The sequence below is a fragment of the Dermacentor silvarum genome, chromosome 10 (assembly GCF_013339745.2).
Source record: "Dermacentor silvarum isolate Dsil-2018 chromosome 10, BIME_Dsil_1.4, whole genome shotgun sequence".
NCBI classification, from domain to species: domain Eukaryota; kingdom Metazoa; phylum Arthropoda; class Arachnida; order Ixodida; family Ixodidae; genus Dermacentor; species Dermacentor silvarum.
This window is the reverse complement of record NC_051163.1, coordinates 19,070,016-19,096,159: the sequence shown is the minus strand read 5'-3', so window position 1 is coordinate 19,096,159 and position 26,144 is coordinate 19,070,016. Positions and strand designations below refer to the sequence as shown.

The following is a 26,144-nucleotide window of genomic DNA, read 5'->3' as shown; positions in this document are numbered from 1 at the left end:
TCTCCAAAGGATTCGATGCTTTGATATGCATCATCTTAAGCTTCTGAGATAACCTGCGAATACTTTAATTTCGTTTTTTTTTTCTGAACACTTTTATTGCATTCTCTTAATGGTAACGTAAACAAGATGCATAGAAGAACGGTGCTTCTTTACACTTTTATTCAAGTATCTAAACAAAATAGCAACGCCCCCCCCCCCCCCCCCCAAAAAAAAAAAAAAAAAAAAAACTAAACTTTGTTGTACTAACGCTCGCAGCGCCTCTAGATTCTGTTTAGTTTCTCGGGCACGGCCGCTGTATTCCCGTGGTCTCGGGTTCAGTTCGTACAGGCGCATTGACCACCCGTAATTCGCGATGCTAGCACCTGCGTGAAATTTCACAAAACGCCGAGTGGATGCGTTCTTTGTAGGGTGGTCATGCATTGCTAAAATAGTGTTGTTGATTTGATCCAATGACTGCTGCTCCTTTGCTCTTCAGAACATTTGGATATTGTCGAGACGCATACAGACGTTCGATGTTGCATGTCATAATCAGAAAGTAGTAGCGAAAACTCGCAACCGCGCCCGATTAGTAGAATAGGGAAGTAGAATAGAGTGGAAGCGTTTACAGCGCCACTTGCGGCATTATTTAGAGTTTTGTTCGTTTTGTAGCAGACTGTTATTCTATGCAATTTTTTTATGTCTCTGGCAGCTGTTTCTTCGGTCGCTACTTTGCTGCACGAGCCGTGACTTGTAGCTCCCGTGCGCGCAGTCGCCGGTGGCTGCGCGTTTAGTACGGTCCGTGCGTACGCTACTGATCCAATTTACGGAAAACGAGCAGAGCTCCAGATTTGTGCGCTAATAGGCGCAGCGGCCGCAATCACAGTTTAGGATTAATGGTTTAGCCCAGCGCGTAACTGCCGCGGGTAACGAGAGAGAAGGGGATAAAAGTGGAAAGGGAAAGATCGCTTGTTGTCACCGCATCCGCTTCTTGATGCGTCGGAAGAGAATGGGATTGCCGATTGTACGCGCCGTGGCAAGAGCGAAGGAACAGCCCAGCAAGACGCCGCCTCGGACGTCGCAGCGGTCAGCAGCAGCTGCGCTGTGCGCAGACCCCTGTTGCAGCGTGCGTGCGTCGTCCCTGCATCGGTAGGGCGGCCGCGGAGAAAAAAGCTCGACGTCGATGGAGCTTCGCTCCTACGCTGGCACGAGCGATGACTCTGGCGGAAAACGGCTCGATTGCCCGCTCTGCGAGACACCGTCCAGCATGAGAGATGCCCGCGGTGACAGCTCGCCGTTCACCGGCGCGGCTGAGCCCGGCTGGCAGCCGTGCCGACTGCTCACCGCCAGCGGACATCACAAGAGTGTCGCGGACTTGGTCTCCAACGGGTATCCCCACATCATATGTTCCTCGCATACCTCTGCAAGCAAGACTACTGTCGAGCAGGTATACGATTCCCAAGTTACGGTTCGAAAGATCGTAGCGTACGTAGCATTTGTTGGAAGAAGGCAAACTACGATATGACCGTACGTGGCGCACGCAAAACAGAACAACGCGATGGCTTAAATGTTTTCAGCGTGGGAGTAAAACTCTATCTAACCGACGGCGTCTCCGGTAAAACTTGATAGATGTGGAACAGAAGTGCAGTACACGCCTAGCTAAGGTGAAGACCACATTTCATAGATCCGATCAACGCGTACGTCTGAACTAAAATCGCTTAATTTTTCTTGCTTTCTAGTCGACAATGCGTTACAGTGTCGACTCTACGCTGAAATCCTTCCATTTCTCACGCTCGGAAAAATAGTTTGTCATACTTCCTCTAGATTTCTATATCTGGAGGATGTTTGTTTACACATGACAGGTGCTCCCGGCATTCCAAAAGGTGCAAGTACCCCGCAAGTGCCATAGCTTACCGCGAAACTTCAAATTCCGGCCGTACCAGCCCGATAAGGTTACGTCGGATGCCTACACAACACCGTTGCTGAGCAGACAGTCGTCCGAAGTTGTTGGCCCTTCGGACTTCAAGTCGCGCCTGGATGTGAGCATGTGCTCTTTTACATATCAAACTTTCAAAAAGTATCTAAGTGCATTTCACCATTACTAACAATCTTTAACATTACATTTTTCTAGGTCATAAAAGATTGGTTCAGCACGTTCACTGATGATCAGAAGAATGCCACATTGAAAGCACTTTTGGTAAGTGTTCCCATGGTAGCTGTGCCTTTTTTAAAATGTTGCAAACAAGATATATAGATTTGCCTGAGTTCCTTCAGCTCGTGTGAAGCACTAGAATTTATAGAACACCGAATCAATACAAGTACTGTCATGAATGAAGAAAACAACAGTGGTTTTTAGCCAGATAATGCAAAGTCAATTATGCTGTGTAATGGCCCATGTGAGCACCATTGTTCGAGCTTTATCAGACCATGTTGGAAAACTTCATGATCTGTCGCATTGCTACATAAGTCCCCAATTTCTTAAACGGCTCTATCGATTTGCTAGTCTACTTTTGAAGTAAAACTTAAGCAGCATGATAGTGCATTGATTACCAAACGATGTGTTGCCATGTAATAAATATCATACCACTGTTTGTCACCAAATTTCATAACCTGTTGTACATAAAGAATCTGTGTTTTTATTTCATTATAATTAGTGCCCTTTGGTGTCAGAAATTTCCTACACGCGACTAAATGCATATGGATGAAGGACCTGGAGTTAACTGACCTACACCTTCCTTTAAGAGGAAAGCTAAAGCTGGCTGAAGATTTCTCTTAAAGGGACACTAAAGAGATGCACTCAATCAGTTTAGATTGATAATGTATTCATTGAAAATTCTATCATCATTAATTTCGCATTAGCAGGTTGAATATTACAAGAGAAAGCGAAGGTCAAATTTTCAGTGTTAAAAATTTCGCACTGAAACCTCTACGCCACTATGTCAGTGCGACGTCACAATTTTTTTTTTTTTTTTTGTATTTTTGCCGCCTTGACTCCGTAAAAGTTCCAAAAACTTGCCATCTTCAGTCCTTGGCTCCTTTAGAACAAAATGTTTCCCTATTCAAGTACATGTACTAAAACGCAGAAATTATCTCATAAGATTTGAACGAAATTTTGTTGCATTTGAGCTAGAATGTTAAATTCTAGCAACTGCAGGAAGCAAACTTTTGATTTTAAGTCGTCATACATTTTACAAAAATTGACAAAGTCGGCAGTGAAGAGTGCTCTTGCTCTGCTGCAAAAGTAATTAAAGACAGCGTTCAACCTGTGTTACTAGAACAAACAGGTATAGTGGCGGTAATTTGACTTCATTATTGCTATTGCAGATTGCCTATGCCCCCACTAAAGCTCAGTTGCTGCTTCACGCACCTTTGCAACGCTGCTGGAGTGCTCTGAAATGACCTGTCGAATGTGCCATAAACTTGCCTGCCTTAGAGGGGTAGTAATAATAAAGCTTTCCTAACGGCAGTTCTCACAAACGGAATATTTCTCCTTAGTGTCCCATTAAGCCCAGGAATAAATCAAGTTGTCTTTCACCTAACGCTTCCTTTACAGGCTGCTGCTGCTTCTGATGCTGATGATGATTTGACACTGCTGTGTGCAGGGCTTGTGCGGCCAGTCCCAGAACCATCTCCTCTCCGTCCTGCTCCAGCCAGTTCTGCACGAGCACTGCCCCGACAACTGCCAGGACTGGCTCAGCTCCTTACCACAGGGTATGCACAGCGGCAGCGCACTCTGCCAATGTACGAAACGCGTGCAGCCATTGCCAAAAGATGGAAGCTGCTGCACCTGTGGCGACAGCTGGGGACAGTTGTACCTCGTTAACGAAATTGCATGGAAGGGAAACTTGTTATTCACTCGACTCGGACTCGGGTGTTGAAGAAAAAATTCATTCTGGTCTGGGCATTCAACCCGGGACCAATGCTTTTCTGGGGTAGTCGCGGTACCATCTGAGCTAACCAGGGGGTTTGCAGATTGGAGAGCGAGGGTGAATTAATTGACAACTCAAAGCGTAAGGACTAGAATATCGCAAAATTGATGTGCAACGAGATTGCATTCGGCACGAAAATACCTTCATTATATCTGATATTTGTTATAAGCATATGCTCATTATACGCTGATATTGGTGAGAACAGTTTAGCTTTTATTTATTTATTATTTATTTATTTATTTATTTATTTATTTATTTATTTATTTATTTATTCAATACTGTTGGCAGCCTTTTGGCAGCCAAGATAAGAGTGGTACAGCTCTATCAACGAGTATAAAGTTGACACAATTCATCAGCACATCAATATCACTTTATTATATTTGTGTTAATTACGTTCAGTTTAAGCTGTACTGAATTTGTTTATTTAATGTATTCCCAGGGATTACACATTACGAAGGGAAGGGACACATGTCAGCAAAAGCAGACACATTGGTTGGAAAAATATTGAAATTAACAAAAATTCAATCACGAACAGCAGTCAAAAGTGCATATAATAAGAAGCAAATAGGTTAAAAAGGAACATTGGGCAACACACTTAAGAGGCAGCTTTAGCTCGGGCCCAACTCCGACGCGGCCTATTCAAATACATGTAAAACGCAGAAACATTTTTCTGAGATATCCCCTGGACTGATTTTAATGAAATTTGCCGCATTTGAGAGAGAAAGTTAAATTCTAGTGACTGTTGGAAGCATAATTTCGATTTAGGGCCTGAAGTTTTTAAAAAGAACTTTCAAAAATTTGAATGTTAAAAAAAAATAAGAACACCAAGTGAACAAATTGATAGCTCTGCATAGATAACATATATCACAGTTCTGTAAATGGCATCCATTAGATCATTCAAAGCCGACAAATTTTATATATGTTAATTGATATCTTAATTTTTGGAGTTTCATGTGTAACATATCAATTTTGTCCGCTTTAGTACTATTAGATGCAATTCACAGTATTGTGATAGCATTTTTCATTGCTGAGTTAGAGAATTGTAAACTTGATAGTTTTGTTTTCTGGAAATTTGTGATTTTTGCCCATTTATAATAATTAATTGACAACCTAAATCAAAATTTTGAAACCAACAGTCTCTAGATTTTAAGTTTTTCTTTTAAATGCAGCAAACCTCGTCAAATTTTATGCAGTGGTTGCAGAGAAAAACAAATTTTCCTTTTACATGTATTTAGAAAGGAGCATCTGAGCTAAAGCTTCCTCTTAAATATAGCTTGCACCAAAAGAAAGCACGTGGAAAAAAAGTTCAAGAAGAAAACAAAACATTATGGCCACTAAGTTAGTGGTTAGAATGAAAATCAGTAGATTTTTATGCCAATGAACAAGACATTGGTCACAGTACTGATAACTTAGAAACTTGGGCTGGTTTATGTGTGTCCTTTCCTTTTTTTCTTGTGCTGCATCAAAGCACTGAACTTTGAAAATCGGAAATTGATCGCAATATAACAACAAAGTTTTGAGTGAGTACATTAGATATAGCTGCACATTCACAATAAGATTAAGTACTGTCAACATTGTAGTCATCAGAAATAATGAAACTTTGTTACTTAACAAAAAACAAGTGGGACACAAAATGAGGGACGGGGGGGAGGCTTAGAGTTTCATGCAAGGCATTGTAAAAGAATACACGTTTTTGTCCGCCTCTCTCTGTAAGCAAAAATAATGTTTGCATCCACGAGAAAGGCAAATGAGGTTTGCTTTTTCATGAACATCCTGCGTTTTGTGGATTAATGGTGGAAAGTTCCTTTGGGTAGAGCTTTGTAGAAGGCACTGTCTTGGGGGCACCACCACTTGAATTATGGGTAGTATGTGGCCACTGCCATTGTTGAGAATGCACTTTCTGGATTAAGTTGTCAAATTCTCTGATTCAAATCAATTCTCTTATTTTTTTACCATTTTACCACGCTTCTCGCCATACACAAGCTGACACTCTAAACAGCAGAATAAAACAGTTTTTGTGCGTTGTCTAGCAATGGCCATTTCACAAAACAAGAGGCTTGCAGTGCTCTTCTGGTATGTTTAATTAAAGAACACTGGTAAACTGTGTGACCGGCGAAATGAGGGCTCATTATTTTGTAAAAATCTATTCAATTTCATTTCTCATCACTTCTTTGTGCCGAGTGCTCAATCCTGGCAATAGTGGCGGCATGGCTTCATCTGAGCCAATGAAATGAAAGAAAAAGAGTGAAAAATTAAATAGATTATTATAAAATATGGTTCCTGGTGGTGGTGCCGTCTGTCATCACTACGGTGAAGCGTCTCTCACCATAGTAGTGACAGATGGCGCCACTGTTCCGTTGCAGTATAATCAATATTTTTTAGTGGTGTTTCTGCAGATGATGTGCGCCATGGCTTTATTGTGAATGAAAGAGGCAAGTAAGCTTTCTAGATGTGATACTAAACTGAACCCACTGCAATATGCTACTTCTGTGTGAAATCCGAGTGGAAATCAGCCAGTGGTTTAGCTGAAAAAATTACACCATCTTCCCTAGGGGAACCCTGAGTAGTATGTGAAGCAGCCATGGGGTCGACTCAAGTTCCCATTAGTTTTCAGTTCGTCGTTTCCGTTAGGTTGAGGTTTCCTTTCGGCTTCGCGAGCCCGAAGTTCGGGATCGGCCTGTCGCCGCTGCCGTTTCGTGGCAGCGGCTCGAGCCCTCTTCTCCGCGGCGCTGTCCACGGCGCTGACACTGGCGTTGACGCTGGCGCTGTCCATGGCACTCATCGTGGCGATGTGGGAGGAGAATGAGAGGAGCGGAGCGTGCATGCGCGTCATTATACCGCGAGCTACAGTGGCGCCCCCCAGTGGAGTATGCAGTGCCTACCGTCGCACCTCTAACCTAAGCTGCTTCGCATTATTGCGCGCAGAGCCGCAGGTGTTGCCATTTGTTGCGCAATCCGGAGAGGAGGGGAAGGGGAGGAGGATGCGCAGTGCGGGTGTGGACGCTGCACGGCGGATGGATGGAGGGACAGACAAAGCCCCCGCCATAAGCTGCTTCGCATCTAAAAATGCCCAACGGTGTCGTCCGGTGCCGTGAATGCAGGTCCCCGGCTGCTCATTTTCTCGTACCTGGATCCGGTGTCACTGCTGCGCTGCGCCCAGGTGTGCCACGCGTGGCGCGACCTGACCCGCGACCCCTACCTCTGGCAGCGCCTGTGCTCACAGCCGCAGTGGCGCGTGAGCGCAGCCACCGAGCGCAAGCAGCTGCAGCTTCTGCGTCGCCTCGATGGTCACGTGGACTGGCGTGCCGTCTTTTGCCAGCGGTTCCGCCTGAGGCGCAACTGGCTTCGCGGCAGCTGCCATGTGCGCACATTCCACGGGCACACGCAGGTGGGTGGAGCCGCTGCTTCAACTGTCAATTGGGCTGGCACAGTCATCTTTCTGTTAATGCGAAAGCGTTATATGGCTTATGAGGCAGAAAATTCGGCGTTGGCATGACCACGATGGTCCAAGAAATCCAAAAGGTCCAAGTGAGCCAATCAAGGCAAAGTTAATTAAGGCAGGTTTAATTAAGATGAAGTTCATTACAGCTCTCAAAGCCGCCGCCACGACCATTGGTGGGAGATGAACCCACGACTGTTGCTGTCAATTAAGGCACGATTAATTAAGCTCAAGTTAATTAAGGCACTCGAACCCACAACCTTTGGTGGAAGTCGAACCCATAACCTATGGTGTTAATTAATGTGAAGTTAATTAAGGCACATGTTTAAATAAGATAGAGGTAATTAGGGCACTCGAACCCACGACCTTTGGTGGGAGTCAAACCCTCGACCTTTGGTGGTCGCAATGCTTTCGCATTCATCCACGTAGGGATAACTAAGTGCCCCTTGAATTTTTAACCATGAGGCGCAGAAAAAAGCACAACTAGGCACAGCTTTAGTGCTTGAGTGGCATCACTATGCCATACCCACCTAAGCATAACAAAGTGATACAAGAGGGACCTTTCCCCGAGTCCTTGAAAAACTAAGCCAAAAGCAAAAAAAACAAGAAAAAGTTCTGGCTTCAAGCTTTCAGTGCTTCGAGTTGTCAGTTATTTGGTCTCATGCCTTTACCTACTGGCTTTCTGGTGAGCACAGATGGTTGAGCAGCCACGCTGAAAAGGGGTTGGTCTTGGGTTCAATCCTGCACTGGGATCATTTTTTCCTCCGTTGCAAAGTTTGTTTTTCAAGTTAACTGAGAACGGTGCTTTTTTTTTGTTACTCTCTGCTGCAGTTAGCGTGGATGGAAATTTTGTCCTTCTATGCACGTAATGCACATTCACAAAAAGTCGCAATGAACATTGTAGTCTGACAGGATATGTGTTATGACAGTTCCAACTGAAACAGTGTACAAAACACAAAGAAAGACCTCAGACTTGTGTGGCCTTGCAGAATGACATTTCTAGCAAAGCTGTTTCTTTTGAGCAGTTGCACTAAGAATTTTGGGCAGTTTCAGGAATTTCAGTAATTAAAGCACATACTTTAAAATGTTGCCTGCATATAGCGCTTTCATTTTCTTCAAAGGCAGTAATTCATCCACACGTTTTACTTCGCGAGAACACTGGCCATATTGTTCTGTCTATTTTTACTAAATTTGATCTTCGTGGCATTTATAGTAACCCCAGGGCGGCGTGTTCAATTCTGCGCCATTTATAAAACTACTTATGGAACTCCTGAGTGCTTGCATAAGTAACTTATTTAAAGTCTGCAATTAACTCAACACTTTGAACTTTTCCTACATATCGACCATAACCTACCTTTTATTTTCACCAAATATAAGCCAGGTGGCTCATTTTGTTCACCAAGGACACCGGGAAAACCTACTACGAACCTCGCTTAACATCTAAAAATAGGGGGGAAAACTAATTATTCTAATAAAAACTTCTAATTAAGAAGGAAATATTAAACTTTTGCCGCACATTTCACTTAACATGCCCTCCATTTTCACCGAATTTGAACTCGGTGTCGTGCACAGTTCCTTTAGGACTCTAGGAAACATTGCTAATAATGACAGTGTGACATCATGGAATGTTTGAATGATTAATTTTCAACAAAGGCTTCAATTACCCTATACAGGTTACCGTAATTTCTGGGTTAAGATGGCAATGATATGGACACTCCAGGTAGAGTGTACTAGATTGGGGGAGTGGGTCCAACGAGGGCTCTGCGCTGAGGCATTTTTTATTGAAAATCAAGGTGGAGCCACTGTCACTTTCTTCCGAATGAGCGGCCCCGCTCGCCGGCTAGACGCTTGTCGGGTCGGAGACCCCACCGCAGCTGCATGGAGCTTTGACAGGCGGATACTCGGTGGTGGTAACACTGAGATTATTCCCCACCGATCTATTGTAAATAAAATGGAAAAAGAGCGGCGGAAAGAACGCAAACGACGTAACGCCGACGGTGCATCGAGCAGACGACAGCTACTCAGCCCGCGAGCTCGCCTCAGCCAATGAGCGCTGCCGTAACAGCCGGAGCCACCGTTTATTGGTCGGAAATTCAGAATGAGGTGACGGCAGCGCTGCTACATTTTCCGCGTTTTTTGCTTCACCCTCGGCGCTTGCGAAGGCGTCCACTGGACCCACTCCCCCTTTCTAGTACACTCTACTCCAGGTGCATTTGTGCCATCATGGTCGCCACGATGTTCTGTATAAAGTCCAAGGGTGATAACATCGCCCACGCACGCCGTATGCTGTATGTGCGAGTTAAAGCATGCGATCGTGAGCCAGGGAGGAAAGTCGGAAGGCAGTGCAACAGGGAGGGGGTTCGGCTGGGACTCTGGTAGCAACTGTGTTGTTTGCATAGCGGCGCATGCTGTATCTTGAAAGTGATCTGCAGATGCGACAATTTCTGGGTCGGTCGACTCGCGATTGGCCTGCCGCCGCTTGTGTTGCTGCTCCATCCTTCTCCCACGGCGCTCGGCAACTCGATCACAAGACAAACCCGGTACCTCCATAGCGTACACACAACCCGTAGGAACTGCCAGAGGAGGTCAACCCAGCAAGCTTCATGTGGCAATAGCATCTAATCTGATTTGGATGTTTTAGTAAAAAAATTTTTTTTTTTCGTACACATTACTCTAGAAACATCAGAACACTTGGGATGCTTCGGGGTAAAAAAAAAAAATAAATGGTTCTTCACTTTCTGTGAAGCTGCCTGAAGCAGGGGTCTGCACTAAGGGGCAGAGTGCAGCTCTGTCAAATTTACGGCATCAACTTCTCTGCTACCTTTATGCTGCAGTGCCGGTTACTTACCTTTTACATAGCTTTTACATACCTTCTGAAGATACAACCAGCACGAAACGATCAAGCAGACAGCATCAGTGAGATCGGCTCGAGGCACGGGAAATGCTGTAGGTCCATTTTTGCAGCAACAGAGGGCATTACTAAATTTTTAAAGAATTTAAGTAGTTTATGTGAGATGCTTATGTTTATGGCAACACATTTTTATGGTGGGAATAAGGCCTCCCATGGCCTTGTTACACACATATAGCAGGTGGGAAGTATACTTCCATCACCCATGAAAGAGTTAAGAGGTGTGTGTGCTTTAGAGATGACACTGTGAGGTGACATCATATGCAGAGGTTTTCTGTCGTGATTTGTTGTTTGATTATGCAGAACAGAGATGCACTCACAGCACTACTTTGTCGGTCGGCATGCCTAGTTTCTCACCTATTTGGTGAGAAACTTAGGCCAAACCTTGGGAAGTATAAAACGAAAGCTTCACTTTAAAGAGGTTTTTAAACATCGGTGGCAGTGTAAGCTCAGACATATACAGTGCCCCTTTGCCCTTGTCTTGCACGCAGGCCGTGTTCTGTGTCCAGTTTGACGACACGCGCATTGTGAGTGGCTCCTCGGACAAAACGATCAAGGTGTGGAACATGCGCACAAACAGCCCCTGGTCGGTGATGACCCTCGTCGGTCACTCGGGCACGGTGCGCTGCCTTCACCTGAGCGGCAACCGGCTAGTCTCAGGCTCCAGTGACTGCACGATAAAGGTATGTGGCACAGCATTGCGGCACACATAGAACAGAAGCTTCAGAAATATTTTTATTTATGTTCAGAGTACAGAGGTCGGAAAGGCTTCATGCAAGCAGTACTTCATCAATACTGAAACTTTGGGTAACAGCGCAAACAGACGACCACAAGAAGGGAGACACGTACACACAGGCGCTGACTAACAACTGGTTTTATTGTGGAAGATAGCACACCTTATATATGCCAGAGTGAAGCAAGGGAAAGGGGAAAACATAACAAGGGTAAATTCGTGCCAACAACGCAAGCGCAATGCAGCCAACCAAGCGCAACAAGACGCAAACAATTATTTTTCTTTCCAATCTGAACCCCCGATAGCCGCTTCCAGAAGATAAAATTCAGCATCAAAGAGAGCAAGGGAAGGGGTGCTGAAGCACTTGCTACCGAACTTCCTAATGTGGTAGGCTTCCAAACTGATGCGCGCGGTCTTGTCACTACTCTTTCCTAGAATCGTCGTCTCTTTTAACCGGGCCGCACAATCAGTGCACTTGCTAACGTGCGCAACTATATGTGCGTATTTGTCATCTCATTTTTTTTTCAGTTTTAGAGCGTGTTCCCAGTACTTCAATTGCACTGAAGTCCTCCTTGCATCACTCTTTACAGTCTAACTTCGAGTTCTGACATTACATTTTCAACTTGTCACATTTTGCGTAGGAAAGGCAAACTTATTTGCAGGACAAGGGCATACTCGTGCTGGCCGGAGCACGGAGCACAGTACATCGTTCTCGTAGCATGAGCTACATGTTAGAGCAGACTACATCTTTCATGCAGGGGACACTCAATGATAGGAAGGTTCATGCTTGTCTCAATTGACGCGTCTTGGCTCATGGAATGGCCCAGCAATCAGCTGGTTCGTCTGACGGTCGGCTTGGGCGGCTAGCAGGGGCCATAATGAAACGGCGTAGAACACACTTTCCCAGGAGTTTCTTGGTCCCAGCGTCGTGGTAGGCGGCCGAGTGACATCCAGCAGCCGCGTATTCCTTGAAACGTGTCTCGCCATGGTGTCGCCGCTGGTCTTTCCCCTGGGACGTATTTTAAGCTTCACGAAGCGATTCGTTGCAGGAAATCAGATTGTGGCTCGAAGTTCGCCACCCCCGCTGGCCAATCGTAACAGGTCCCATTGACTTTGTTAAATTGAAGTTTTAACAGTTTCTTTTTATTAGTCAAAGTGCAACTGCACGTTTTGCACATTTTTCTTTACACGCTTTTGCAGGTGTGGGACTTGAGCACGGAACACTCCTGGTCCAGCATAGCCTGCAAGGGCACCATGGTTGGGCACATAGACACTGTGCGATGCCTTCAAGCTGATCAACGCCAAGTTGTCAGTGGCTCCTATGATCGCACTCTTAAGGCATGTTCTTTTTCGTTTTATTATTTGTTGTAATTTGTTGTAACTTGTTTATCTGCTTCAGGTGCTACATGCACAATTGTGCACCTATGTACGTGTCACATACATCCTGGAAGACTTCTGTTTAGACCTGCGCTGCAAGTCTGAATAATATGCATAAAATGTTTTAGTAAAACGAGTTAGAATGTAGACAGCTGGGCATTTGCTCTCAGCATGTCATTATGTAGCAGGTTCACTTCTTCCATTGTTTTTCAGAGTGTTCTACATCTGGCATATTTTTCAAGTGGCTGTTTAAAAGAGCTCTCCGAGTATGCTGGACGTGAAATCGTTGATGTGCTCATATCGTACAAGTCCCAGTATTGAATTCTCGCATGGAGTCCGCATTCTGTAATCTTGACAGCACTCGCTGAAGAATATGACATTTTCAAACCGATCTGCAGCTGTGCTCTTTTCATGATTTTGAAGATGCAAGAAATGTGGGGAACCTAAATTTTCAATGCACATAATTGATTTCCGAAGCATGGCAGCATGCAGACATGAAAGGAATTGCAAAGACAAAAATGACTTCCTAGATGTATTAATCAACCTAACACGTAATTAAAATCGTTATCCAGCATGTGTACAAGAAGCCTTGCACATACCACGCTTTTGGGCTTACTATGGCCACCAAATGCTCAGATACCAACTCCCATGTGTACTTAATTAACTTGAGTTTAGGTGCACCAATACATTAGGCAATACTTTTGTTGGTACTGTTTCCGTCTTTTTATTGCCATCTGCCATTTTGTTGCTGTGCAGTATATATATAGCTCAGGTATGCTTTTGTAGTGTTTCATAGCTTACTGTTCTTAGCTTCTTTCCCCTCTACATGTTTCGTTATACGATGGTTGATCCAGAAATAAGGTTCCCATTAATGTTACAAATAGACAACATTGTTTATTCTAACAGCAATGTACATCGTAGGAAAGAAGACACTTTGCTCTATTTTTCGACATAATCACCATCTTTTTCTATGCATTTTTGTGGACGGTGGTCCAATTTCTGTATCCCAATGTCATAGAACTCTGTCGCCAACCCGTTGAGGAAGCGTTTCACCTCTTCTTTGACTTCATCGTCGCTCCAGAAGCGTTGGCCACTCAAGTGTTCTTTTAACATGGAGAACAATTGATAGTCGCAAGGCGTGAGGTCCAGACTGTACGGTGGGTGGGGCATGACAGTCCACCCAAAGTTTGTCAAAAGGTCCTGGGTTTGACGGGAGACATGAGGTCGGGCGTAGTCGTGAAGCAGCATTACACCGGCTGTCAGTTGTCCTTGCCGGCGGTTCTGGGTAGCTCGCCTGAGTTTTCTTAGTGTTGCACAATAACTGTCTGGGTTGATTGTTGTCCCAGGTTCTATGAAATCGATGAGCAGTATCCCCTTACGATCCCAAAACACACTGGCCATGACTTTGCCAGCAGAAAGAGTTTGTTTGAACTTCTTTGCGACTGGTGACGCCATTGTTTGGACTTTTGTTTCATTTTGGGAGTGAAATGAAACACCCACATTTCGTCTCCCATAACAATGGAGCTCCAACAATCCTTCCTTATCTTCTTGACACTGTTGAAGAAACTGGCGAGCACAGGCAAGACGTTTCTCCTTGTTTTCTGCTGTCAACAGACGCGGTACCCATCGAGCACAACACTTGTGATACCCCAATTTTCAGTCAAAGCTCTTTCTACTGTACCGTAAGAACTCCCAGGAATCAGAGCAACAAGTTCACGGACGGTGATCCTCCTGTTTTCAAGCACTTTGCGCTTGATGATCTCGATAATCGCCTCCGAAACTGACAGTCTTCCACTCCGTTCTTCATCGTGGACATCCTTCCGACCGGTACTAAACATCCTGCACGACTTTCGGACTTGTTGAACGGACATACACTTGTCGCCATACACTTCTGTCAATTGACAATGAATATCCACGGGTGAAGCCCTTTTGGCATGCAAAAAGCGAATTACGGAACGAATCTCAAACTTGGCGGGAGCAACAATGGGCACCTCCATCTCGGATGGCTGCTGAGCCAAGACTGAGCGGCGCAGCGAAGCGCGGCTGGGCAGAATCGAGAGTGGGGGAACAGCCGGCGCCCAGCGGTGTTGCCGGATTTTGCCTCGAACCTTCACGTGCGGCTGGAGCTCTTTGGGAACCTTATTTCTCGATCGACCCTCGTATATGACTCAACTTGTCTTTTTGTAGTAATACTAATGTAAGATAAACGTACAGTGGTGTATTGCCTGCACGTCTAACTGTTCTCTGTGCTGTAATACATAAAGCATCGAAAATAGTTATTGTACCTTCTGGTGTATCGTGTTGAGCCTGTAAATTGAAATCCTGCTTCCCACAGTCAGTAAGTTCAGCTTTCTCTCTTAAATGCAACAGATTTCATTCATATCGATTCAGCAGTTGCCCATTGAGAGGATTTCTGCATTTTAATTAAGGGTGTGCAAGTAGCAAGTTTTGAGACCAAATCAAATACGAATTGAATGTAGGGATACTAACGAAATAGTTTTTGAATAATCAACAGCCCTTTTCACCATTAATATAAAGCAATCTTTCTGTCACTGTATTGCGCATTGTGAAGCGTTGTTTATTAAAAACGCAAATGGAGCATTAGGAGGAGATAAGCAGTCTATCTGCATACTGAGGGCTCGTTGGTGATTGCAAGCAGTAGTGGTATAGTCGGGAAAAGTCTGGCTTCCTGTGTGGCATAGCATGTTCCACTACATGTAACCTTTTATGTTTTATGTCTATTATGGCCACTGGGATTAAATTTTCCCGCACTTATGTTCCAATTTTATGCTTCATGGTGCACAGTTGCTGTATTGAACTATTTGAAAAATATATATTTAGAATGGTGACTATTCGATTCAAAGACCGAGTCGAATAAGAAATATTTGATTCAATTTTCCAAGGTTTCAAGTAGTTGCACACCCTGAGTTTCACTTTATTTGAATAGGGAAATTGGGAGTGTGCCCTGAGCTAAAGCTTCCTCTCAACATTTTGACTGTGTAGCCCCAGAAATTTTCAAATGTCTTGCGCTGTATTCAGGTGTGGGACATGCGGACAGGACGTTGCCTGCGCACACTGGTCGGTCACACCGGTGCGGTACTGTGCCTGCAGTACCACGGAGACCAGCTTGTGTCGGGCTCCTGTGACCGAACCATACGAGTCTGGCAGCTGGGCACCGGACGCCACATGGCGACCTTTCACGGTCATCAAGATGCAGTCACCTGCCTCCAGTTCGACTCCATGCAGGTGAGAGTACCTTCTCTATATAGAAAACCGCCCGGCCTTTTTTTTTTTTTTTCCCCCCCCTCCCCTACATTGCTACAGTGCGCACTGCAAATTATAGAGAATATTGCTAAAGACAAATGTTGTGTGGTCCATAGACATGCACAAATAGAGCAAGCTAGAATGTTGCATCGCACAAATGCTGACTCGAATTGCAATACTTTCACTTTTGCAGCTATTAGGGCTTTTGATTGCAGTGTCATGTCAGCAGGGTACCTGACATTGGCATGTTGTCCTCTCAAGAACAACTTCTTTATGACGCACAAAGTGTCACCACAGATTTGCCAGCTGCAGCCTCCAAAATAAGCGCACAGGCAATAACTACTCTCACAATTTGCATAGCGCACAAAACCCCCACACTAACTGTCAAACACCAGAGCTGCAAGATGGTGCAGCTCTGGCTGCCCCTTCACATTTGTGAAGGGGCAGGAGTTAGATTCTCAATAATAAAGAAGTCTTATTTTTCTTCACCATATGCTGTTATGCAATCGTCTGCGGTAGTTCAGCGATTGGCGCTATTTGTCGGTCACCACTGGTCATTCACAGATGGGCATATCTCTCTCTGTGTTCCCAGCTTGAATTAGCTGCACTCTCTTCGTGATCCACAATTTTGGAGACAGCTCTCGCAAAAATGCATGCTATGGTCTACGTGAGCGCTTTTGATAATGGCACTGCCCACACTGAGGCCTCTTCGTTTACATGCATTCCTCTTGTCTATACGAACTGTCACTTGTAAAGTGAAAAGTAACGCTGACAACATGCGCAAGTCCTTGTTCTGGTGCCGTAGGTGGTGAGCGGTTCCCTGGACCGCACCATCAAGCTGTGGGGCCTGTCGAGCGGACACTGCCTGCGCACCCTGGACTGGATCAAGTCTGAGGGCCACACAGGCGTGGTGCGCTGCCTGCAGGCCGACCAGTGGCGCATCGTCAGCGCTGGCGACGACCGTGCGCTCAAGGTCTGGGGCCTCGAGACCGGCCAGAGGCTCGTCACACTGCGCAACCACTCGGATGGGGTCACCTGCCTCCAGTTCAGTGACTGCCTCATCGTTTCGGGCTCCTATGACCAGACGGTCAAGTTGTGGGATTTTACCGTCTGCTGAAAGGCGCTGCAAAAAGCCTCGAAACGGTGTTTCTGCCGTGACCGTGCACACAGCAGACAGCAGATGCGGCACTTAAGGTGCATTCACACGGGTAATTGACAGAGGCCGCGCAACCGACCATGACTGGCGACCAAGGAGCTAACAGGGTGACAGATGTTTACACTGGCAAACGCAACCTTTCCTTTGCCACACTGAAAGGTCTCGTGATTGATGGTCTTCACGTCTGCTCAAAGCCTCACACCGCCATCACCACATAAAATAAGCGTCAGTGTACACAGACGTCCTGCTCCGATGTCACTAATTGGTTTAGTAGGCTTGCGACTGCAGTTATGTGACTGGAAAATCAAACAGCTGACCCAAAACAATGGCTTTTCACCCAAAGCGACCATTTGCGACCAACTAGGTCGTGCGACCTCTGCAAGTCACCGATGTGAATGAGCCCTTGGTCGTCCATGTTGCCCACAAGCAGAGAAGTGCTTTGTTGCTCCGCAAAAGTGCGGTTTGCCAAACTTGGTAAAAGCGCTGCATTTGTAAATGTTCAGAAGCAGAGTACGTTGCATCTGCGAGCGATGGATGACTCGGCACAAGTGCCATAGCTAGATGGACAACTGGTGAAGTTGGTTTGAATACGTCCTGATGCACTTAAAAGAAAAACACTAAATCAGGCCAGACTGATTTGTCTTAAGACAGAGACCTACTTGCTGAAGAAATTGCAATTTAAGGCTGACTTTTTTTTTCTATTTTTATCTCTATTGTCCCAACTACAGACATAGTGGTTCGTTGTATGACATCACATGTTAGGGCCTCGATTCTGCAGGAAGAATTCATAAACGTTCCTACACAGAGCTTTATAACATCAGCAACGTATAGCGTGCTTCACTGTGTAATTTCTCGTGCTTTATATCTACTACGGCCACCGAGATGAAATTTATCACACCTTTGCTCTAATTTTATGTTTCATTGACCTCAATTGATGGCTTCAAATATTTGAAAACTATGAAAAAATATTCGTATTGGCGAATAGTGACTATACAATTAGAAACATAATTGAATTTTACATTATTTAATTTGTTGTTCATAGGTTTCAAAGGTTCGCACACTCCTAATTAAATGTACAAATTCAAGATGGTTTCAAGATAGGTCAGTAGAACCCAGTAGAGCTGGTGGTAAGGTTCGTGGAGCCTAGAATTGCCATCCAGTGGTCTCGTAGGATGAAGACCATTTGTTTACAATTAGCAAGCCAGAAGCAATTGTTATTGCAGCTGTGTAAATTGTATCTATTGGAGCATCAAGGCAAATATAACTTGCTATCTTATCATTGCTCTGTTTATGTGAGATCTGCAAGAATTCAATTTGCAATAATATTGCTAAATTTCAGGGCAATACACATCACGCACGCACACACACACACACACACACACACATGCCTTGTTGCGCTAAATTTAGACATCTTGACAGGTGCGGTTTGGAGAATTCCAATACCTCGTCTTCTGTCAACTTGCTTCTACAACTTTATTGAAAACTTTATATTTCAAACCATTTCTATCAAGGAAATTGGCCAGCCTAACTAGGATATTAGCTCTGAACATCACCAGAAACTCCCTTTTCTTCTTTTTTTTTTCGTCTTGTACAAATTATAAAGAATTTTAAGTCAGCTCGGCAATGCTCAGATAAGGGCATTTCTGTATTTAACTTGCATTCAGATAGGGAGAAATCGAAGCAAAGCTTTCTTTCAAGAAATGCAAATGAGAATTGCGAGAAAGTAACTTACCAGACTGAGCTGATTGAGTGTTTCTATTCAGTGCTTCAAGCTAGACAGCGTCATGCTTCTGCAAGCTGCGAGCACCCGCGGGACAGCCGCAAGATTGTGGAGCAATTGTGGAGCCTGGCATTCTCACTCGATGCTGTGCGTCGCGACATTGCCACTCAGTCATTAGTCGCTCCTGCTAATCTCCTTCAGTGGCAACTTTGCATTCAGCTTGCTGCACCAAGCTCCTTGACAACTTGCAACAGCTTAGGAGCTGTTGTGTGGGTCATATCGAAAACTTGTCACGCACGGTCATTCGTTTTTTTTTTAGCTTCTTGTACCACGTTGCACGGCACATGAAGGCTTTGCACGTACGGCCAAAATGCCAAGCTCTGTGTTCTCCTACGGCGTGCACTGCGGCAGCATTTTTTGTAGTCTCGATTCCCGTGTGTCGTGACCCACCAGTGGGTCACTTGTCATATTCCCCTGGTGCATCATGACCCACCGGTGAGTCAGCAGGGAGTCGTTCTCCTTTGAAGTTCCCGCTAGGTGCCGAGCAATGGCACCATGCCACGTCGGATCAGAAACAATGAGAATTTTTTTCTCTTCGTTGATTTCTAGAGAAAAATTTTGCTTTCGCACTGCAAGAAATCCTTGCACAGCTGCACAGGGAGAATAACTGCTGTGACCCACCGTTGACCCACGCCGCAGTGAACGTGTTAAATTGGTAGTTAATATATGCATGTATAGCCAGCCGTGTGCTTTGCACTTGCATCACACATACGGCATCGCCCTGTGTATAGTGTACCGGTGCATTCCAGATTACACAAGTAGTGCCAAGATCACTGTATCGATTTCAAGATCACCGCGAGTGGTCTTTACACCACTCCCAGCGTGGGCTCTACACCTGATGTTATCGGTGTTGTTTGTGTACGCGGCTCTCGCACGTGGCATTTTTGAAACCACTGCTGTGCACCAGACAAAGCTTGCAAATTTTGTTCGTTATTTATCTTAATTTTGCATTTATGAATTGTCAAGTCACCCAGCAAAGAATGCAAACCTGCTGGTAATCCTTTCGAGGTTGTGAGTTCATTTTTCAAGCAGTAGTAGTGGTTACACATACCTAGTGCAGACTTGACGCTACTGAATGTTGCGTTAATAAGGGAGACCAGTATAGAGTTCTTCATTAGCAACAAAGTGACAATAAAGATGTGCCAGTTTTGCACATTCTGGGCATCAGTTTTGCACATTCTGGACATTCTGGGCATCTGGTGCATCAACTTTCTTCGGTTCTACTAGCACGTGCCTTTAACAGCCAAGCTGCTAGCATGGCATTGGCCACAGAGCTCTTTGTGAAAAGGTGCAGGAATGTCTCATTCGGCTGAATTAATACCTCGTTCGTTCTCCGTTTCGCACAGAGTTGGCGTTCTGTGCCACACGCTGATTAACACTATGTTTGGATGCCGTATTAGCCTTTCTTGATTCGGAATAAATCAACAATACACATCTATTGCAAGGGCATTGCCAGACAAGAAATGTAAATTTGCTCAAGGAAGGGAACAGCAGCGCCATCTGTCATCTGGAGGGTATAACCACTCTGTGCGGCCTACTATTGCTTGACTTTTGCCCTCACTATGCAGCACCACTGTATCTTTCAGTGAAAAGACGTGTATTTCTCTTGGCATCGCCGTAGACAATGTGTGTTGTGATTATTCCGAATGAAACTTAGTTGTATGTGCTAAATTGGCACCAAACAAGGAGCACTGTGAATGTGCCACCTCCATGCAAAAATTGAGTGGAAACGAGTGAGGTGGTTTAGAAGGAACCATTTAACTCCTTTATGGGTTGCACAAAGCGTGCTAAAGCTTAAACTTCGACAGGCCTAATGAATGGGCACTTCAAGGCATGATACTAAGCCCCCTTATTGACGTAATGCTCAGTACTTGCATACTGTGTCACATGCTAAAGAATGTGAACGAAGCTGTGGCAAAGTATCCTGTCTCCAGAAAAGATATTTTGCACTGTTGCTTGCAACTGATGTGGCTTATCTTCAGATGATGTCCCATGTGTTGTGTATATAAATGTTTTAATTTCCAATGGAAGCAGCATTTGGGCACTTGTTGGGTATATGTACTGTGGTAAAATTGACAAAAAAAATTTAGAAGTGCGAACACTTTTTCTTTTTCTGGATGTCAGGGTACTGAGAGGGGTGCGCATTTATTTTGGTTGATGGCACTTTCTTTCTTTTTTTTTTTGGAAAGATGTTCACTCTGTAAAATGTCCAAGTCATAATTTTGCATGCGGGAAGCAGGCTTAAACTAGGAGTGTTGGTTTTTTAGTCAGGCGAGGCACCAAAACACATTACGTGGCAGCCACTTTTGTTATGAACGGTGACAGCACCCCAGCAGTTTGACGTGCATTCGTCTTATTAGGTTTAGTATTACGATGACTCAGTATCTGTAAGCATTGCATTACACAGTGCACTGTAATGGTGGGATTACTCTTTTGAGGGCATGCCTAGGCTAGCTCAAATGAGATTGGCAATACAAAAGTGTTCAGTCACTTTTGCCAAGATGAAAGTCACCACTAGAGCGAAAATTACGTGAACGCAGGGCAGGAGTGGCGCCACCATTGCAAAAAGAAGGAACTAGGTTTGGATGTAGTGATCCATAGCAGTAGTGCAGTGATTGTTCATTCAGATCACTTGTTTGCACCCTTAAGCGACATCCGGTCATTCTTTTATTTTATTTGGGTTCTTTTTTTTTTGGGTTGCAAGATGTTTTGTACATTTACAGAGGCCTAGGAGCACAGTATGGCTCAGGGTTTACTTGTCTCGATCAGTGACGTGCTTGGCTAAATCGCAGTGCACAAGTTTTTTTTTTGCAACTGTTTCTGACAAAAGCGCTCAAACATTCAGACAACATATTTGATGCAAGTCCTCAGGTTGTGTCTGTTCTCGTAGGACCAATTACTGTTTATAAAGCATGTTACATATTCGCAAAGTTAAAAAGAAACTTTAGCTCAAGGCCAGCTCTGATTTATTCTTTTGGAAAGCCTTGAAATGTAGAAATGCTCTTGTTAAGCAAAAACTGAACCAATTTCTGCTATATTTGTTACATTTAACAAGAAATGCCAAATTCTAGCAACTGGTGGTCTTAGAATTTTGACCTAGGCCCTCATAAAGTTTGCAGGAATAAATTTGATTGGAAAAACAAAAACAAAATGGCCCTATTATATCACTATAGCTCTATGGCAAAAGCAAATGTCATGAGTCTGTAATGTGTACCTTACAGAGCATTTAGAGAGAACCAGTTTGGTGCACTATGTGCAGCTTTAAGCTACCTTGGTGTTCAGAAAAGGTAACTATTGCAGAACCTGCATAATTGAGCAAGTTGATACGCATAAACCGCAAGATGCCAATTTTGTACGCTTCGAACAATGAGCAGCACTTTACAGAACTACAACGGTTGTTTTTTGCTGTAGTGTTGTGGTGCTAGAAGCTTGCCAATTGAAATTTCCTTAAATTTTGCTGTTCTTGACGATGTTTAAAAAAAAATATTCGAAACAAAAGGTTGGCGTATGTTTCCAGCAGTCTCCAGAATCTTTTTTTTTTTTTTCTTGTCTTTTAAAGACAACAAATATTGTTCAGTGGTTCCCTAATGAGGACATTTCTGAATATCATGCATACTTGAATGAGGAAATCTGAGCTCACCCAAGCTGGACCTTATGCTAGAAGGAGTACTGACATAACATTTTCGACTTTCTGTTTTGCATTAAATGAAAGTCCAAGCCCTCGAAACCCTTGGAGAAGAAATTGCTGGATCCCACGCTTCTGTAAGAATCGGTGTGAAGTAAAGCTTTCGGTTATGTTAAGCGCAGATGGCAAAGTAAAAGTTACGCAAATGGAATGCTAATGACCGAAATGCTTGCAGAAAATGACGTAAATGAAGTGTTATCTTATGCAAGTAAAATGTAAAGGACCCAAAATGCTGTGTTTAACCAAGTGTAATGCAGTAAGGCAAGTGTAACATAATGGCGCAAATGTTTAGGTGCATGTGTGGCCTCTATTTAAGGGCGACATATAAGTGCACAGAATGCTCAGTGTTACCGTTTATTACAACTCTTTTTTTTTTTCATGAACAACATCGCACTCAACGCCATTGCTATACGATGTCAGCAAATTTTGCTGTATGTCATGATTTCACTGTAATATCAATTCTGTCAGGCCCGACACTTCGTGACCAACTGTAGTATCAAAATAAGATATCTCAAGTTTCCTAACCTCCTTGTGAAGTGTCATCTGTTGACGTGCCATCTGTCAATGTTCGAAGACAAATGTCAGTACTCCTATAAGAGATCCTTTCCCAATGTTCAGCGTCATGCATGATGATGAGCTGCTTTGTCTTCTTCAACACTGGTGCTTTACAACCAAAGGAGCATAGCAGTGTGGTGCAGCTTGCGCGATTCTCGAGTAAAGCGCTAGCTTTCCCACGTAACAGCTCAGTGTTTTTATCAGATTCACGAATGTGTGTTCATAATGGTGCATTTGTGTGTTTAAAAAAAAAAATCGCTTGGGAACAAGTTCTCTGTGTGCTACAAACAAATGCCCTTGTAGGGCACTATAATTTACAAATGCACTTGTAGGGCTTTTGCTCCAATGTCAGCTCTTTACTGATGCTTGTCTCTTGCCCTGTTTCTTTAGAGCCACATTGTGGCTGAGGTGGGTCTTGTTACAAACTGTTGAGGGGACACGAAAAAGAAAACTTAAGTTGAGCTGCATTTGTAAATTATACTCACCTACGATGCCATAAAAAGCCACTCTTACATATGAAGAAGCTTGGCAAGCTAGAGAAGACGCAGAAACAAGGCGGATGGCAATGCTGCCTGGAAACTTGCTCACCAGCTCAACGTGATGTAGATATTGACAGTGCCTGCTTGGCCCAGCTAAATTTTTTTTATCAGTAAATATAGAGCTCATTACTCTAAAGGAGTCAAAGACTGAACATAGCACGTTAAGGAAAATTTTGTGCTGAGCCACATTGGCTAAAATACAAAGAAAAAGGCTTTGAAATCTGTAACGTAACGGTAGCTACCAGCACTGGGGTTTCGGCACGAAATTACAAAACTTTCGTTTGCTCTTTTAGTAATCAACCTCTTATCATTAAATTAGAAAAATAAGAGTTTTCAAACTATACTTTGTCAGTACAAACTGATTTATGGTTTCTCTTTCGTGTCCCTTCAAGCAGCAAGCACTTGGAATGCACTTCCCATCTCTTTTTGGAAGGTGATCGCCTTCTGCCGGCATGTCCACATCCCTCCGCGCAATAACCGCACTGTTATCGCGACTGAAGCACATGCTACAGGATTTTGGCTCTGGTTGGTAAGTGCATTGAAGATGTTTTAGTTATGATTACAGGGGTGGTCGTGCAGCGTAATGTGGACGTGCTGACATTAGGCAATGCCGTGCCGAACAGGCACTGAAAACACGTTCCTTGTGGTCGCTACTTCATATCCAGTCTTAGTTATGCAGACCGCCGCACCACTTTCTTGGAACAGAAGGGGAGACTTGTTAGGACTGTGTGTGGGTTCACGTTACGTTTTTAAGTTCATGTGTTGTGCCCAAGATGCAAATATGTGGTGTTTAGTTGTCATTTTTTTGCTTGCTATGTCGACTACAGGGGAACATTAAAAAGAAAAAGTGGTCTCCCTGGCAAGATTAAAGTGTTTGTGACATGCTCTTAACAAATTTCTGTAGCACACAAATTATTGTTTGAGACTACATTAGACATTGTGATAGCGTGAAACTAAAACAAACAACCTACATTTCCGCATCACCGTTTGGATGTCAACTTCCAACTCAGATAATGAAAGATTGAGTGTTTAATGAACAAGAGTAGCCATGCCAACATCTCTTAGCAGTGTCAACTTTAGAATTCTGTAGCCGAATTTCATTTGTGCTGTGTTGCACAAACCCTGGTTAGTAAGGCTTGTTTCTTTTTATCCCACCTAATGAAACGTTCAGCAGTGGCCTGTATGTTGTAGATGCATTCTAGCTGCCGTAGAGCTCCTTGTGAAAGCCATTAAAGGGGCATTGAAGAGAAAAATAATTTGGGTAGTATTAGAATTATCCTTCCGCAATACCAAAAAGAAAAGCCATTCTCACCATGACGGGAAGATTGGCAAGCTGGAAATGGATTTTGATGGTGCTTGCGTGGGCCTAGTAAATATATTTATCGGTAAAGATGGACTACATTCTATTCTAAAAAAAAAAGGCAAAAACTGAACTTGGGAAGTTTCAAGAAGTTTTACTGAACCATTGCTGCCCATATATGAGGATGCGACGATATCACACTGATGTACTGGCACCGGGATGTCAGCGCGAAATTCAGGAAATGGAACTTCGAGCTTAATAAACAACCTATTGCCGATGAAATCAATGAAAATAGAGTTTTGAAAGAATACATTTATTGGCATAAACTGATTTATCGTTTCTCTTTAGTGTCCGTTTTAGTGGAATGACACACTATTAGGCTAGGTAAAGGAGTGGCACAGTAAAACACTAGGTGTGAAATCGTGGACAGTGCATTTAGCTGTGTGCTTTGAATATGCAAAGGCGTTGTATAATTTATTATATTATTTTTTTAACCCTTGGTACCACGTGGCATGTTTGTGCCCACCTGTGCACGTCTCGGTGTTACCAAAGTCCAGGTTTCCGTCCCATTCTTGTATGTTCAAAGTAAGGCGCACTTTCTTGCCTGATGAGTAACTGTCCGCTTCTTTGAGCGACAGTGCAGTGTCGCTGATGTGCAAGAAATAAAGTTATGCAATGCACACATTTCTGTTTCCTCTGTTTACTGTGTTCTGTAAGGCACCGGTTACGGGGGAACGGTGTAATAATACGACGAAGACAGAATGAGGCACCCACGGCGGCATACTTTCAACAAACATTTATTTTGCCAGTAGGACAGCTTCTTATACAGACCATCACAACAAAACGAGAGAAACCAGGCGTACATACTGCTCCCACGATAATGTCACTACGGCCATTGCCGGCATTTTCTAAAAACATCAACTCTTTTTAACACAAATCTACAGGAGGACAACTTACGCATTTATTGCCAGCATGTGCTGTTTTGGCAGCCTCGATAAATCTTGTAGGCGCCAATTTTTTTTGTAGAAATAACCTTACATTCATCGAAGGTGGGTTTGCAGCCATAGTCATGGCAGTTCACGCCAAGATGACCTTGAACTGTTTGGTCGACAAGTTTTTGTTGTGATGATCGGTACAAAATCCTGTCTACTGGCAAAATAAATGTTCGTTGAAAGTACAGTGCTATGCATTTTCGTTTTGCATCACTTTGTTTTCAATGTATTCCTACGCTGCTCCCCTGTAACCAATGCAAAAATGAACGAGCCCAACTCGAAACGTTGCTGAACTTCTATAAGGCAATTTAAATAAAAATGTACCTTACCATAACTGAACAATATATAGCATCACTCATCGTTGGACTCACAGTGGTGCAATTTTCCAGGGCCCGAACTAAACTTTCTTTAGTCAACGCATGAAATTTTTTGGTTATGAAATATATGGGTGGACCAATTTCATCATTTGCATGGCAAATATATAATTACCCTTATTGTTTTATTGTATTTT

General features: G+C 43.9%; 1 protein-coding gene across 1 annotated transcript; it reads left to right on the top strand.

Annotated features, from left to right (window-relative positions):
• Positions 1-340: 340 nt before the first annotated feature.
• On the top strand, positions 341-25,325 carry LOC119466338 (F-box/WD repeat-containing protein 7). Its single transcript, XM_037726847.2, has 9 exons — positions 341-1,423; positions 1,839-2,015; positions 2,108-2,173; positions 3,579-3,687; positions 7,007-7,293; positions 10,744-10,935; positions 12,186-12,323; positions 15,402-15,608; positions 16,432-25,325. Exons 1-9 carry the CDS (start codon positions 1,160-1,162, stop codon positions 16,741-16,743), a joined length of 1,752 nt encoding a protein of 583 aa, XP_037582775.1. The 5' UTR covers positions 341-1,159; the 3' UTR covers positions 16,744-25,325.
• Positions 25,326-26,144: the final 819 nt, after the last annotated feature.